The 18,311-nt window shown below is 39.9% G+C and overlaps 1 protein-coding gene across 1 annotated transcript in view; it reads left to right on the top strand.

The window, feature by feature from the left end:
• LOC108546484 (serine/threonine-protein kinase 32A) overlaps window positions 1–18,311 on the top strand; it is a 40,942-nt gene that overhangs the window by 9,949 nt on the left and 12,682 nt on the right. The window contains exons 4-9 of the mRNA XM_017898568.1: window positions 571–739; window positions 1,592–1,789; window positions 10,711–10,800; window positions 11,472–11,638; window positions 11,933–12,213; window positions 14,128–14,340. Of these exons, the coding sequence (XP_017754057.1) occupies window positions 571–739; window positions 1,592–1,789; window positions 10,711–10,800; window positions 11,472–11,638; window positions 11,933–12,213; window positions 14,128–14,340 (1,118 nt within the window). The remainder of the gene's footprint in view (window positions 1–570; window positions 740–1,591; window positions 1,790–10,710; window positions 10,801–11,471; window positions 11,639–11,932; window positions 12,214–14,127; window positions 14,341–18,311) is intronic.

Below are 18,311 nucleotides of genomic sequence, written 5' to 3' on the forward strand. Positions count from 1 at the left end.
AAGCGTTTCCAGACACGTTGATTCGCTTGGCCGTCCAAATTTGATCCGTTGGCAGCCACTTGAATTTCGATCGAACCTGACCTCTGCACAGCAATCGACACTGTTACCGCAAATAGGAGTCTCTCGTGCACCGACTTAAATTCCAACTACCATTTCCCTACCCAATTACCTGGCACTCCTAAACGTTTCCTCGCGATATTACTCATCGACTATCATTATATCGTTTCGTTCCTCGTGTCACCGCTAATTATCACCCTCTAGACCCCGCTGCTACGTAATTCCTCACGATTAATGACCAAACTTCGCCCCCAAACACGTCTCCGTGACGTCACGTTTCTTATCCACTCGTGTCTAGCGTAACAACGAGCATTGTCGTGACTGTTCGACCCATTTCCCAAATTCCAAAATTTCCCATGACCAACAATGTTCGTCCTCCCTCGCCATCATTCCGCAGAAACGTCCGCTTCATCCCCTAACAAGCGGCCTAGTCGTCGCCCAACAATCAACCGAGGAATAGTTCGTGATTCACCGCTCAACCCCCATAACGAGCAATTAATTATCCCCTAACAGGTGTGCATAGTGCAGAAACGAGATCGCACTGGAAACATGTACGCGATGAAGTACGTTCACAAGGGTGAGTGTGCCGTGAAGGGCGCGCTGAAGAACGTCGTGAGAGAAGTGGAGATCCTCTCGCAGCTCGAACACCCCTGTTTGGTGAACCTGTGGTTCAGCTTCCAAGGTAAGCCGAACAGTGCCCGCTCCGCGAATACCGGGAACGAGCTTACCGTCCTTCCACCCCACGTTGCTATCGATTTTCCATGGCGAACGCCGCTAAGGGCATTAGGCGAACTAACTCGATCGACGATCTTTCTTCCTCGGTTTCCGTACTTTCGCCCTTGTTTTCCTTGTTTGCGACGTTAACGGCGAAATTGGGAAATTGTATAACGACTCGGAGGACGAGGTATGGCGGTCAGAGGGGTGCAAGGGAATCCGATTTATGCAACTTTGGAATCGCGCAGCTCTTCGGGGTAGAGTCCATGGGAAAATCTGGAAGCATGGCGGTCAGAGGGGTGCAAGGGAATCCGATTTACGCAACTTTGGAATCGCGCAGCTCTTCGGGGCAGGGTGCGCCGGAAAATCTGGAAGCATGGCGGTCAGAGGGGTGCAAGGGAATCCGATTTATGCAACTTTGGAATCGCACAGCTCTTCGGGGCAGGGTTCGCGGGAAAATCTGGAAGCATGGCGGTCAGAGGGGTGCAAGGGAATCCGATTTATGCAACTTTGGAATCGCACAGCTCTTCGGGGCAGGGTTCGCGGGAAAATCTGGAAGCATGGCGGTCAGAGGGGTGCAAGGGAATCCGATTTACGCAACTTTGGAATCGCGCAGCTCTTCAGGATAGGGTACGCGAGCAATTTCTCGTAAACGGAAGGCTCCTCGAGCTTATGCCACTTTTTGTATATCGTTGCTTGAAAATTACAAGTTCACTTAGAAGAAAGGTATCCTGAAGAAAAGCGGATTTGTCGCGTCACTGTTGCGATTGGATTGGAAGCTGCTGGGACGTTGATAGCACAGCTTTTTCTTCGGTTGCAGACGAGGAGGACTTGTTCATGGTCTCCGATCTTCTGCTCGGTGGTGATCTGAGGTACCACATCCAGCAAGAGGTTCTTTTCACGGAGGAAAGCGTTGTGCTGTTCGTGGCAGAGATCGCCCTGGCCCTCGATTATTTGCAAAGCTACAAAATCGTCCATCGAGACATAAAACCCGATAACATCCTGCTGGACGAGGAAGGTGAGTGGATACTTTGTCAGACATTGCTTGACCGGTTAAAAATTCACTCGGTATCGATTGGTCGGAAGATCATCCAATCCATGGTTTCTCGACCCTTTTAAGCACCTGTGGCACCGTTTCTCTATTCTCTTCGCACACAAAGTTCCAATTTATCATATTTTATTTGTATCGTACTCTTATTTATCTCATTATTTACATGCATGTACATCACTATGATGCATCTATGACTGCTACTAAATCGTTAAAATAAATGCAACTCTCGCCCGGCTCCAAAAAATTCTGCGTGCCAAATTTTCTAGTAACATCACTCTGATCTATTCTGTTCCCTGGCTCTTGGATACGTGAAATAATTCAAGAGTTTGCTTCGAAATCTCTTCTTCCACGAAAATCTCCCTGAGAAGCGCGGGAAACGTCAAAAATAAGGAACGCTTGGAACCCATTCAATTTACAAGCGTCGCGTAACGATTCCCGAGACGAAGAATTTTCAAAGGACGTTTTACTTTCCCTCGAAGAGGGCAGATTTCTCCCGTCCCTCGCGGAGATCACGGCAATTTGCGAAACAGGGACATCGTCCCGAAGCTTTAATTCCAACGTAACAATCGACAATCTCGAAGCTCTCGTAACCCCGAATCGGTAACACGACGTGGATCGTGAAAAATTGCTTTCCACCGACTTCCACTCTGTCATAGACGCGTAATCCAGCTGTTTACGCGTGATCCCCCAATTCTGAAATTCGTAATCAATAATTCGCGTTCTCGTTACCGCGCCACGTGACGGACTCGCGACCTCGGACAAGCGAACTTTGTTTAATTTGCACTTGCCTTCGCGGAAAATTCGCGAAATTTCGGGACCATCGCATTATCGACTGGATTTATTTTTAAAGCAACAGCCACGCCCGTGGCACGGTCAAGGCACGTCCTACGAATAATTACATTATGCCTGTCCCACATCTACCGAGGATAAATACGATACTGTTGCTGAATTCCCTGCTACGTGCGCCCTCCAACGTGGCTTGGTGTAATTCCTCCATTCCGTGCGCTTTTCTCTGGCAAGGAATTATCACGGAACGCCAAGCTCGCGAGCCCGAATGCCAAAGGAAATTGCGGTGCAACGTAATTTGTTAATCTTCCCTGTGGCTGGGTTGGCCTGACGGAAGTATGGCAACGCGACGTGAAAGCGATATCGTGAGTAATGTTTGACAGCAAAACTGGTTACACTCGTTGATCCCGGAATTTTTCGACGAGGTCGCTCTTGGTAGATCTTGCTCGATTTTAACAAACCAAACGTGGAATAAATGTCTTTCCCTTACGTATATATGCATTGAACGAGAACGAGGTCGCTGTTGGTAGATCTTGCTCGATTTTAACAAACCAAACGTGGAATAAATGTCTTTCCCTTACGTATATTAGCCCATAACTCGGAAGATATAGTGCCGATTATATTAGCATGAAATATACAGCTTTTGCCGGGACTCCTCGGCGAAAGTGATCAAGAAAATGGACGTAGGCGTGGAAGAAGAAGCGACGTAATGATCTGTGCAGGGAGTACGAGTAATTTGAAACAACGGTAAACAATATAGGCGCCAGGGAAGTTTGCATATTAGCGTCGTGCAAAATGGCCGCCGAAGAATCCAATTTGCCGCTCGCGATAATTAGATGATCGCCTACCCGAATCGCTTTATCGTCCACCGAGGTGTCCAATATCCTTAGAAGCTTCGCCGTGTACCACGGAGGACGTTTCATTACCCCGGGTCAGGGTTTCGAAGACGAAACCATCGCTCGAGAACGGTAGAAAGAATTTACGCGAGGCCGTGTAATTCGTTCCATCGACCTACTTGCAATTAAATCTGCTTGATTTATTCGCCATCGCCAGCTTCGCGATTAACAAGTCTATGGACGGACCAGGTCTCTGCATCGATAACAGGATGCAACTGTGAAACAGGGTCAAACGAGGCTCGAGTCTCTGCTTTTCTCAAATTCACCAGCATCGGACGTTGAAAAATAAAAGGGCTGGCCTACACGCACCCCTGATTTCCCCTCGTGCCAGCATGAGAAAACACGCCCCTAAATTTTGTAAATGCATCAGCGAAGATGGGATATAGCCAATCACGGCTGCATTTCTTCCGCGAGTTTTCCTTTGAGCAACGCGGTGCATTTAATCCTCGCAAGCCCTCGAGAACCGTCGAGGGGTCTGAAGTAAAGGCCACCCACAGTGTGTACGATATGGAAATTTCTGTTCAGCACACCGTCGAACCAACGCCGGTGTATAATTTAACTCGGGATCCATCCTAAACCGGCACTCTCTGAAAGGCATGCACGAAGTTGGGATACGTGCCCGTGAATCGGTCTTATGGTACTCCTCCTCAGTCACCGAATTCGAGTTCGCTCTCGCATGGGAACGAAATAAACGGGCAGAAAGGAGAAACGAGAGCAACGCAGGAAACGTCCACGCAATGGCGACGAGCGAGAAAAAGAGTGGAGTACCTGCACTTGCCATGTAAATCTCGCTAGCTGAAAGAAAAGGGACAGGCTGGGGGTAAATTAAAAGGATGTGCACGCCAGCAAAGGGACCTTGTTCCTTCCTAATTAGCGACCCTTGCTGCTGCACGTTCCTTGAATATATTCGACGTCTAGTTAGTCGCGCGCTGTCCGACATTTGTAATTCTGTAAATCAAGCTCGTAGGCAGACGTATACTTGCCTCATTTGCATATCAACCGGCCAGTTTACGTTTGATTTCCACGTTAACGCGGACAAACGTGGCAATCGTGTGGTCCGTGGACTCGATTAAAATCGCAAAAGCTGGATTACTTCATCGCTGCTCCCGACGGCTGTAAATCTCTCCGGCTAGGCTCCCAGCCTCGATAGAATTCTCGCTCTGCTACCGATCCGATGATTTATCGAGCATATGAAATTCACTATCGCGACTGCATCGGGGGCACGGAAAAATCGAGCGTGCAAGGAGGATAGGAAAAATCCACGACTGCTAGTAGATGAAAGAGAAACATTTACTCTGGGGCAACAAATTCCATAGTTATAACGTAACATATGGGTAACAGACCGTGAAGCTTTCGAGTTCCATTGTCTTTCATTGGCTGGCCAGTCGCTATGAAAATGTACCATCCGAAGCAACCCTGCTGCGTACCATGTGGCGTCAACCTTTCGCTGTATAATTCGATACGAAACACGACTCGAAGCAACGATCGAGTGGCTCTCTCGTATCGATTCAGTCGACTCGCCACCTTTTCCTCGTTATTTCCAATTAATTCCACCGCGAGATCCTCTTCGGACGCGAATCCGCGTTGAAATTCTTACGGCAACTGGCCTTTATAAACTTGCAACGATTTAAGTTCTATAGCAATTCAAGAATAACAAAACACAGGTCTATTATCGCTCGAGATATTAACAATTGACAAAACAGTACCGAGTACAGCCGTCATCGAAGCACTGTAGCCGTTAGATTAATTTGTTCAGTGATGATTTAAATTCCTCAGAAATTCTAGAATAATCATTGTATACATCAGTTGTGGATAGAGATATTTACAATTGGGAGTACGGTACTTAGTACATCCACGAACAGAGCACTGTAGCCGGTAGATTAATCTGTTCACTGATGATTTAAATTCTATAGCAATTCCAGTATGAAAAAAGACAGATCAATTATCGCTTGAGATATTAACAATTGACAAAACAGTACCGAGTACAGCCGTCATCGAAGCACTGTAGCCGTTGGATTAATTTGTTCAGTGATGATTTAAATTCCTCAGAAATTCTAGAATAATCATTGTGTACATCAGTTGTGGATAGAGATATTTACAATTGGGAGTACGGTACTTAGTAGATCCACGAACACCCACAAAAAATTATTAATTTATCAAAGGAAATAATTCGCAACGTAACTTTTGATTTATAATAAAATAATCAAACGCGTATTTTTATTTTTACGAATAAATTTGCGACATTCCTAAATCCTTAGTTTACACATACCTATTCTTGCCATAAGTGGTCAAATGACCCCTTTTGAAAAAATTATTAATTTATCGAAGGAAATAATTCGCAACGTAACTTTTGATTTATAATAAAATAATCAAACGCGTATTTTTATTTTTACGAATAAATTTGCGACATTCCTAAATCCTTAGTTTACACATACCTATTCTTGCCATAAGTGGTCAAATGACCCCTTTTGAAAAAATTATTAATTTATCGAAGGAAATAATTCGCAACGTAACTTTTGATTTATAATAAAATAATCAAACGCGTATTTTTATTTTTACGAATAAATTTGCGACATTCCTAAATCCTTAGTTTACACATACCTATTCTTGCCATAAGTGGTCAAATGACCCCTTTTGAAAAAATTATTAATTTATCGAAGGAAATAATTCGCAACGTAACTTATGAAATTATTCTTATTACTCTTACGCCTTAATTTGCATACGATTTCTCATTCACCGTTTTAAAAATATCGTCGACTTTATGTCAGAAAGTTTTCGTTTTAAAAATATCGCCGACTCCAAAGGGTTAATGTTCTACCTTGTATCTCCGACTAATCGTGATAATTTGAACGACTACGAGAAAGTCGATTAATATCTGGTATTCCTGACTGAAACAGACTGCAAAATTTTCGATTAAAATCGGATTCGAGGCTAGTTTCCACGTCAAATCGCATAATCTTCTAGCAGGCATGCTAGCGATAAACCACATAAACCACGAAACACGTTGATTAACTTCTCTCGAACAGTTCCGGCAGCCAATGTTCATTGCAACCTATCTTGTTCCTTCGAATCGAGTAATGAAGTTTGGATATGTAAATGCGGGATATTTCGCGTTTCACGAAACGACGAACTATTCTTCGCTGATGTTTCGTTATCGACCGATGTACCCGAGTCCCATGGCCCAGAAATCAATAGTATTTACCAGTACAACGCTGCGTGATAATATTCTCGATTCGCGTGGACAACAGATTCATTGTCGATGGTTCGAGATTGTATCCCGGTATTTTTCCAAGAGAAATTTCTGTTCGGAAAATCCAAATTCTGGATAAACAATATCCCCTTCCGTCATTCGCGCGATCCAACGAATCGCTTTGAAATTAAATGAATGTCCGCGCGACAACGATTCAATAACACAGAGATGTTTTCACTGATAAATTCTGAATAAAACATTCACGTAAGTATTATCGTCGTTCAACATTGCAATTTATCAACAGAAATTTCAACTCCGAAAACCCGAGTACTAAATACAAAATATATGACTCAGATGTAATCCGATAAATTTCGTTGAAACGAATTACGGTTGCAGGAATTCGGTAACGGCGAGATATTTTCGACGATAGCGTTTTAATCAAATATTATGGTAAATGAAATACGTGGTTGGCAGACGTGGCATCGATAAGAACAGGGGACACGTTTATAAAGGGAATACTCGGAGTTCGGGGGGTTGATTATGGTTGTCAAACGACCAACTGGACAGGGGTGTAACGAGCTGGACGGAGCTCGAAAATTGTAATTTAAAAAAGTTTGTGGCACGAGATTACTGTCGAAGGACTCTAATAAAATCTGAGAAATATCACTCGTGGAGGTGTCCAGCGAAAAGACAGGAAAAATATAAATTTCCACGACTAAGAAGAAATCTCGACGACAATAAGGCCAATTTGAATCATCTTCCTCGCTTTATTAGAAACCCAGAACTGCTGCAAAGAGAATTTCTGCAAAAAGTAGGAAAATAAGGAAACAGAAATGCTCCGGAGAAATAAGGAAAGAAATACTCTAGAGAAATAAAGGCAAAGGAGTACTCCGGAGAATGACCCTCGATATCGATGTATTAAATTAATTCCGCAATGGTTGATTGAATTTTTGATTTTCATTACGGCAAGAAAGGTCCGAGGAAGGTGCAGGGAACGGAGAACCGCTTTTGATTGCTCATCAAAGGTCAAAGAACGGCTACAATAGAGGGCCGCATTATATTCCGGTGACGTAGCAGGCCGCAGATCCGGTCATTTTCCTCCCCTCTCTTTCTCTTTCTCTATCAGCCGTGATGACGAAGAGCCTGACTCAGCCCATAAATAATTTTACGCTTTCCATTCGATGTCCAGGTCTCCTGCTTTGAAAATTTCACCCTCCACCCTTTGACACGACCACCGTGAGAGAGGTCCGCCGCTCGTGTCATAGCAAACGCGTGCACGCGACCTGGCAAAGTTTACCAGGAAAACGTCTAACAAGGTTCAATTTATCTACGAATTATTTTCCTTATTCGGTCATAAAATTTGTAAAAGGGACCCACTATTTTCTGGAACAAATTTAAACTGCCAAGTGTCTGTAACGAAGATTGAACCTGATTGTGAGATGGAAATTAAATCATAAAGCGATTCTCAGTAATTTTTAGAGCTAATTCGATGCACGTAAATCTTCGTAATCGTGTTGAAAGAGGTGCAGTTTTATCTGAAAAATTTATCTGGGAATTATTTATCTAGATCAGCAAAAATGAAAAACCTTTTTATCATCTGGTCGAGCAAATTTTCTATGGCTTCAGGAGATAAATAAATAAAATATGCGAATCAGTACTATGAACAAGAATACTTCAAAGATTTCTTTCGCATTATTTTTGTTCACACTTTGTCTCGTTGAAGTTACCGAAGGACACGGTAGGTGTAATAGGTTGTGCGTGTGCATTTTATAGTAACAGAGACTCTTTCAACAACCATAGCCTCGAATTAAAGGCAGGATCAGAGGAAACGACGTATTCAGTGGCGTCGTATCAAAAGCGACACCGGGAAGAGCCATGCTCCGAACGAGGGTAACCCTAATTACCCTGCTGCATTCACCTGACAGCTGTTTGTGTCACGGAATTGCTTCTGCATCATTTAAAATTACCTGGGTGTCTCCGTTCGCGTTTCATCTCGCCAGTTTCATCGCCCCATTCCCGCCCCATTGTCCGTGAAAGCGTTTTCTACGTGTGCTGAGCGATGACTCTACCTTTTAACCCTTTCATCGACCGATGGACGCGTCGATGTGCCAGGCTTTTAAAAATTCCCTGGAAATTACGAAAGAGCGCGGACCCAGTGGTAACTCCATCGGAGGATCTCCATTTTATTTATCCGTCCAGCCGTGAAATTTACCTATGCCATTTTTTCCCCAATTCCCGACGAAACTAACCCTCGAGGCCGATGCTTCCTTTATCTCGCGAGAAACCTGGAACAATTTTTAATCGTGGCACTATTAATAAATAAAACGAAAGAAAGAGTATATAATGAAAGAGGAATTATCGCGAAATTCGTGCGAAATAAATTAAAAATTTCCATCGACTACCATTTACACCTGTATACCTTCGTGCAAATGGTACGTTAGATTAGAATAATAGGGCAATTCGCGCGGTGTCGGCCATTTTTTCCCCAATTCCCGACGAAACTAACCCTCGAGGCCGATGCTTCCTTTATCTCGCGAGAAACCTGGAACAATTTTTAATCGTGGCACTATTAATAAATAAAACGAAAGAAAGAGTATATAATGAAAGAGGAATTATCGCGAAATTCGTGCGAAATAAATTAAAAATTTCCATCGACTACCATTTACACCTGTATACCTTCGTGCAAATGGTACGTTAGATTAGAATAATAGGGCAATTCGCGCGGTGTCGGCCATTTTTTCCCCAATTCCCGACGAAACTAACCCTCGAGGCCGATGCTTCCTTTATCTCGCGAGAAACCTGGAACAATTTTTAATCGTGGCACTATTAATAAATAAAACGAAAGAAAGAGTATATAATGAAAGAGGAATTATCGCGAAATTCGTGCGAAATAAATTAAAAATTACCATCGACTACCATTTACACCTGTATACCTTCGTGCAAATGGTACGTTAGATTAGAATAATAGGGAAATTCGCGCGGTGTCGACCATTTTTTCCCCAATTCCCGACGAAACTAACCCTCGAGGCCGATGCTTCCTTTATCTCGCGAGAAACCTGGAATAATTTTTAATCGTGGCACTATTAATAAATAAAACGAAAGAAAGAGTATATAATGAAAGAGGAATTATCGCGAAATTCGTGCGAAATAAATTAAAAATTACCATCGGCTACCATTTACACCTGTATACCTTCGTGCAAATGGTACGTTAGATTAGAATAATAGGGAATTTCGCGCGGTGTCGGCCATTTTTTCCCCACTTCCCGACGAAATTAACCCTCGAGGCCGATGCTTCCTTCGTCTCGCGAGAAATCTGAAACAATTTTTAATCGTGGCACCATTGCTCGATAAATAAAACGAAAGCGGAATTGTCGCGAAATTCGGGCGAAATAAATTAAAAATTACCATCGACTACCATTTATTTACACGTGTATATCTTCGTGCAAATAGTACGTTAGATTAAAATAATAGGGAAATTCGCGCAATGTCGTCTATATTTTAATTCCATCGAAATTAAAGAACGAATCTATTCGTGATCGTGATATTAACGTGTAATTAGAAAAGAGAAAGGAAGAGGAACGTAATTATCGCGAAATTGATACGAAGTAAATTAAAGCCAAGAGCATATTGACGATTGGCTACACACGTGTGTACACTTTGGTCGATATTTCCCACTGGTCGGCTGAATTCCGCGTTTCTTCCCGCGAATGGAACACTCGGGTAACGCAGAAATTCCATGGTGGCCATCAGTCATGGAGGGTTGCGGGATATTCGACCCTCGGCGCTGACCGAAGCCATGCATATGACATCGTTTGCGTCACGTGACAGATGCTGATCGCTAACGATCGCCAGCTGACGATTAATCAAACTCGCGGTATTATCCGTGGTATAATACTAGGGAATGAAACAGGGTGAACAATGGCGGATAGCTCGAGGATGACGAGAAAATAATCGAATCACCTAAGCGTTCCCTCTTAGATACATGTCATGCGATTACAGGCTTATGTTCTGCTTAGGACACGCGCACGTGACGGATTTCAACATTGCTACGGTACTGGAGAATGGTGAATTGGCCACGTCGATGTCAGGAACAAAACCGTACATAGGTATGAATTAATTACGTCCTGTTCGGTACGTTGCTTCGGTTAATTGCGCGTAAAATGCGGCGATAAATAATTTTATTCGAGAAATTAATAATGATCGACCGATTGCGATTGAACGAATCCACGTATAATTAACCGGTTGCCGATGAAGGTAATGATACTGTAATATCTTAACAAATGTCACGAGAAATTTTCGACAAGCAACGAATGGAATCCGCGAATTTAAATAAATTTAACCCTTTGCACTCAAGAGGTGACTCTCAGTCGCCGTTTAATCAGATTCTAAAGATCGACGTTAATTAATACATCAAATTTAAAATTACCTAACGATACGTGCAATGTCGGAGAAAAATAATTCTACGTCTTAATTTGCACATGATTTCTCATTTACCATTTTAAAAATATCGTCGACTCTATGACAGAAAGTCTTCGAATTACCATTTTCCTGTAACGAAAAAGTCATCCAGTGCAAAGGGTTAAATAAATTTAAACCACATTCATTTGCAAATTTGCGAATAGAGACAGTAGAATCTCTTTTAAGTGTCGCTTTCTGTGTCTTCCAATTAACGCGAAAATTCGGAAAATTTTGATAAAAATTCGAAATAAAAGGTGAACTGGTTTACTCGGTGTCTCGACGTTTCATCGAAATTCCTTTGAACTCTCTTCTGATACAGCTCCGGAAATTTACATGTGCTCTTGCGAGGAATATGGCGTCCTGGGCTACTCGTTCGCTGTGGATTGGTGGAGCCTTGGAATTCTTGCTTGGGAAACCCTCGCAGGCGAGCGCCCTTATCCTCTCTGCTCCACTACGTCATACAGAGAGGCTTTGCAGATCCTGCAGGTAAAATTGTCGATAAAATGTTTTCGTACGGTCTCCCTTTAACGTGAATGCCTCCTATTCCCGTCACTCAGCTTCCTCTCTTCTACGATCCATTTTCCGACACTGGCACTACCATAACACTAGCACTATCATAAATTCTGCCCACGTAGGTAATAACAACATCCCGCTACATTTAATAAGTTTATTAAAAATATCGAAGCTCAGATTTTTTCGAGGAGGAACGTAAACTGCTGTGGCAAATTTGAAATTAATCGAGAAGGATTGGGGAGGCTGAATTAAAGAAACATTGTTCAGAAGGAGAAACCGACACCCTCTGGCTGGAGTTCGATGATACGCGAGCTTCTGGACAGGCTATTAACCGTGGCGCCAGGCGCGCGGATATCGACGCTGAAGGAGCTGAAGCAAGTGAACGCGATGAGGGAACTCGACTTCGACAAAGTGTTGAACAAGCAAATCAAGCCGCCTTTCACGCCTCCGAAGGATCACCTGAACTGCGATCCGACGTTCGAACTGGAGGAGATGATCATCGAGACGAAGCCGTTGCACAAGAAAAAGAAGCGTCTGGCGAAGCAAAGGTGAGCGGATTACAGCTGGAGAAGAAGTTAATTGCTGAATTCCAATCGACGTCGTGTGATCTTGCCTGTCGTCCAAGGGAAATTGATGGCGGGGATATTGATCAAACAGAAGCTATTGCTTCGTCCCGGTATTCCCCGTTTTATTGAAAGCCCTTTGCAACACGCTTCGAAATTTCACCTGTAAAAAATTCTTTCTAATTTATTAAACAATTAGGCAAATTTCTGGTAACCCTGTCGAGTATTAACACAACAGACTCTACTTGAGTACCTGCTTGCCTAGAAAATTCTATTTCTTTAAGAATCGAATCAATTTGGGGTAAATATCCCGAAAATTCCAGAATATTTTCTGTCGAAATTACGAAAAAGTCGACTCCTCAATTTCGTGACCAAAATTGCAAAGAAATTTATTGAACAATTAGACAAATTTCTGGTAACCCTGTCGAGTATTAACACAACAGACTGTACTTGATTACCTGCTTGCCTAGAAAATTGTAGTTCTTTAAGAATCGAGTCACTTTGGGATAAATAACCCCGAAAATTCCAGAATTTTTTCTGTCTAAATTAAGAAAAAGTTGATTCCTCAATTTCGTGACCAAAATTGCAAAGAAATTTCCTCTGGAAAGAATTTTTCCTAATTTATTAAACAATTTATCAAATTTCTGACAACCTTGTCGAGTATTAAAACAACAAACTGCAATGGAGTACTTGCTTGCTTAGAAAATTGTAGTTTTTTAAGAATCGTATCACTTTGGGATAAATAATCCCGAATTTTTCCTGTCGAAATTGCGGGGAAGTCGACTCCTCAATTTTGTTACCAAGATTGCAAAAAAATTTCCCTTGTAAAAAATTCTTCCTAATTTATTAAACAATTAGTCAAGTTTCTGGCAACCTCGTCGAGTATTTCTTTAAAAATCGAATCAATTTGGGATAAATAACCCTGAAAATTCCCGAATATTTTCTGTCGAAATTACGAAAAAGTCAACTCCTCAATTTCGTGACCAAAATTGCAAAGAAATTTATTAAACAATTAGACAAATTCCTGGTAACCCTGTCGAGTATTAACACAACAGACTGTACTTGAGTACCTGCTTGCCTAGAAAATTGTATTTCTTTAAGAATCGAGTCACTTTGAGATAAATAACCCCGAAAATTCCAGAATTTTTTCTGTCTAAATTACGAAAAAGTTGACTCCTCAATTTTGTAACCAAAATTGCAAAGAAATTTCCCCTGTAAAAAATTCTTTCTAATTTATTAAACAATTAGTCAAATTTCCGGCAACCTCGTCGAGTATTTCTTTAAAAATCGAATCAATTTGGGATAAATAACACCGAAAATTCCAGAATTATTTCTGTCTAAATTACGAAAAAGTTGACTCCTCAATTTTGGTCACAAAATTGCAAAGAAATTTCCCCTGTAAAAAATTCTTTCTAATTTATTAAACAATTATTCAAATTTCTGACAACCCTGTCGAGTATTAACACACCAGACAGTATTCCTTTGAGAATCGTATCGCTTTGGGGTAACTGTCCCCGAAAATTCCCGAACCTTTTCTGTCAAAATTACGAGGAAGTCGATTCCTCAATTTCGTAACCAAAATTGCAAAGAAATTAATATTTTAGAAGATACAAAAGCACGCGCTGTTTTACGTATTAATCCGGTGGATTAAGTGAGCCCGCGTTGACACGGATGAAGAAAATTTGACGTAAAACCCGAACCGCGTTGACACGGACTTGGTCGTTAAGGGGTTAATTAAATAAGGGATGATATAGATAAAATTCTTATTTAACTGGGAAAAATGTGGATAAAAATTCGCTGGGTTAGTAAAACGATCCATAATTTCTATATTCCATAATATCCATAATTTCTCGCTCGAAGAAGGACTGGACTCTGGATTTCTTTTGTCGTGCCATACAGGTCCCTGAAAGTCGATCATCCCCCGGAGGACGTGGGGATCGGACTCGCGGAAGGTGCCGGGCCGAGCAGCGATCTCAGGAGATTAGCATTCATCCCGGAATACCGGGTGTACAATCGGGAACGCGAAATGGAGAGGCAGGAGAGGGAGAGGAAGGAGAAACAGTGGGAGGAGGATTTGAACACTGCCATGAAGGGTGCCGAGGAAAGGCTGAAGTGAGTTAAACCGCTCGTCTAATTACCGCTGTACTCCGTCGCAATTGTCGTTTCTTTTTCCCCATCGAGAGAGATGAAGGATGGAGGTAATTCTGAGGTAGTCGAGAGAAAATTTAATAAGAGGGATAAATGGGGTTTTGTGATTGAGGATGACGGTCCACGTGAGCCGTGGAGAGTAATAATCGTGGAGGGACTTTTTGTTCATCCGGCAGAATGAATTGTAATGTACTTACTCGTGACCGTGTTTAATTTTCGCTGCTGTAATTTCGTATCTGGTACACTTCGGCCACACGTGGCTCCCAGGAATCGAGCAGAATGTATTTCGATGTATGCACGTGTGTGGTACTCCGAGAATTCTCACCATGTGAAATGGGTTTGTCATAGCAGATCATACGCGAGAATTTCAGGTATAATGATTGCAGAATTTTTTGAATAAATAATATATATAGTAACTTAATATAGAGATAAGAATATAGTAACTTACGTATCTTTGTAGGTGGATATTCGGCGATCTGAAAAAGAAAATTATTTTTTTTTATTTTGATACAATAATGTATTTTAAGTATTAAATTTTTATAGTAGATAATACGCGAAAATTTCAAGTATAGTGGTTGCAGAATTTTTTAAATAAATAATATAGTGACTTGCGTTTCTTTGTAGATGGATATTCGAAGGAGATGTGAAAAAGAAAATTATTTTTTTTTATTTTGATACAATAATGTATTCAGAGTATTAAATTCTTGTAGCAGAAAATACGCGAAAATTTCAAGTATAATGGTTGTAGAATTTTTTAAATAAATAATATAGTAACTTGCGTTTCTTTGTGGATGAATATTCGAAGGAGATCTGAAAAAGAAAATTATTTTTTTTTAATTTGGATATTATACGACTTTACACGATGCATATATGCACTTCTTTAATTCGCATTTGGTACTTTTTTCGTTAACGATTTGTTCAGAGAATACGCGAGACTTCGTTACCCTGGTAACGTAACAAGAAAATCTATTTTTAATTCCGTAAATCATCGATTGAGTCGAAGAAACCTGAAAACGAGATATCTCGTCACTCGTACGTAATGTGTTAAATTCTTATAGCAGATAATACGTGGAAATGACAAGTATAATAGTTGCAGAATTTTTTGAATAAGTGATATAGTAACTTGCGTACCTTTATAGATAAATATTCAGAGATCTTTTATTTTTTGTTACTTTATATTAACATATAATTTCTTTAAATCCTGCTGGCATACTTTAATATATCGCATGCAGTTTGATATAGAACGAAAAGTCTCACAAGGAGAGTGAAAATCCTTCGGGTCGCCGATTTAGTTGAAACCTTGCAGGTTTGCAGATGTCGTCCTGCAGTTTCAGAAAATATATCATTATAGCCGTAGCTATTCAATAGTTATTGAGATATTTGCGATTAAAGTTTTGTTACTTACTGTTTATACATGTATTCCCAACTTCCTTTCTATTACGCTCTAGCGTAACGTCCAGGCTCTAGAATTACTATACCGGAGGACCGGGGTTCAATTCCCGTTCCATATTTCTACTTTTTTCAATTTATTTTTTATTTTGTACTCATTTTTCGCCTATGAAAACATTGTAAATACACAATTATAAATAAAGTTTCTTAATAAAAAAATTTATTCTTTACGCTTCCTTATGCTAGTATATATTTATTACAAAATAATAATATTATGTAAGAAAAATACTTTTCTATAGCAATCTTGTTTATTACAGGAAATACAAAACCTGTTGGACATGTAAGTATTAATTATTAAATTAAACATTCTATAAGAATGTTGCCTATAATTAAATAAAAATTTTACCGCCTGCGATCAGCGCCATCTATGATTTTAGCTCATTTGCTCGGAAAAGTGATAGGAATATAGAATAGGCAAGGAGGTCGTGGAAGAGCTCGTCACGTGACAGACAAGGACAGAGAATTGATAGAAAAGGATAGAATGGCTCCGGCTGTGAAAAATTATTAATTACTCAATTTCTGTAATTAATTTATGAACTTTTATAATTTCATTGCAAAGCTGGAACTTCAGGCTGCATTCTTATATAATATTCGTAAAGAATTTAACTCTAAATTGTTAGTTATTAATTTTTGTTTGATGGCGTCTATGATTTCGTAACGACGACCATCACCATCTTCCATGAAAATATTTAATACTCACCGAAACTAGAAACAAAATGTGAACAAAAGTGATATGAGAAGATTCGCAAGAATGTTTTCTTTATAATGAGTGCATAAAGTTTCATAAATTAATTGCGTAAAGGATAGTAATTAATGAAAAGTCAATGGCGTCTTCGACAATCTTCGACAATAATTCAAACACTGCGCAGAACAATTATTAATAGTTAATTAATTAGGGACAAATTTCTATCAAATAATATATGTGAAAGTTCTTGAAGGCTCTGGCTTTACGATGCAATTATAAAAGTTTATAAATTAATCACAGATATTGAGTAATTAGTGAATTTTCCACTGCCGATTTGATTTATCAAAATATATTCGGAGCACATAACCAGAGTTAGTAAACTGACATCAGAGCCATCCATGTTCGCGTTGCGGAACCCGAGCTTCGAGTCTAAAATCATAGATGGCTCTGATGTCAGTTTACTAACTCTGGTTATATGCTCCGAATATATTTTGATAAACCAAATCGGCAGTGGAAAATTCACTAATTACTCAATATCTGTGATTAATTTATGAACTTTTATAATTGCATCGTAAAGCCAGATCCTTCAAGAACTTTCACATATATTATTCGATAGGAATTTGTTCCTAATTAATTAATTATTAATAATTATTTTGCGCAGTGTTTGAATTATTGTCGAAGATTGTCGAAGACGCCATTGATTTTTCATTAATTACTATCCTTTACGCAATTAATTTATGAAACTTTATGCATTCATTATAAGGACAATGTTCTTGCGAATCTTCTCATATTACTTTTGTTCACATTTTGTTTCTAGTCTCGGTGAGTATTAAATATTTTCACGGAAGATCGTGATGGTCGCCGTTACGAAATCATAAACGCCATGAAACAAAAATTAATAATTAACAAGTTAGAGTTAAATTCTTTACGAATATTATATAAGAATGTAGCCTGAAGTTCCAGCTTTGCAATGAAATTATAAAAGTTCATAAATTAATTACAGAAATTGTGTAATTAATAATTTTTCACTGCCGGAGCCATTCTATCCTTTTCTCTCAACTCTCTGTCCTTGTCTGTCACGTGACGAGCTCTTCCACGACCTCCTTGCCTATTCTATATTCCTATCACTTTTCCGAGCAAATGAGCTAAAATCATAGATGGCGCTGATCACAGGCGGTAAAATTTTTATTCGAACTAGATACTAGAAATCAATACGTCGGTAGAAAATTAATAAATTTCCACGTTTTTGTAATTAATTAAATGAAGATTTCTAGCTGCACAACAAAGTTGAAATTATAGGCAACATTCTTATAGAATGTTTAATTTAATAATTAATACATACGTGAGCGATAGGTTTTGTATTTCCTGTAATAAACAAGATTGCTATAGAAAAGTATTTTTCTTACATAATATTATTATTTTGTAATAAATATATACTAGCATAAGGAAGCGTAAAGAATAAATTTTAATAAATTTTTTTATTAAGAAACTTTATTTATAATTGTGTATTTACAATGTTTTCATAGTCGAAAAATGAGTGCAAAATAAAAAATAAATTGAAAAAATTACAAATATGGAACGGGAATCGAACCCCGGTCGTTATTGACATTGAATTCTCGATCGTCAATGATTTTACATCATCTCCAACAATTCTCTAGACAATACTTTTTCTACTTTGCAGTACATTTTAATAATTTTACTTACCTCATACTTACCTTGTACTTACCTTCCCTTACTTGCAATTCCTCCCCTTACTTACCTTAATCCCTCTTCATTTAAATATCATTTAAACAGATATTGC

This window comes from Eufriesea mexicana, unplaced genomic scaffold (genome assembly GCF_001483705.2).
Source record: "Eufriesea mexicana isolate 0111107269 unplaced genomic scaffold, ASM148370v2 scaffold654, whole genome shotgun sequence".
Lineage (NCBI taxonomy): Eukaryota > Metazoa > Arthropoda > Insecta > Hymenoptera > Apidae > Eufriesea > Eufriesea mexicana.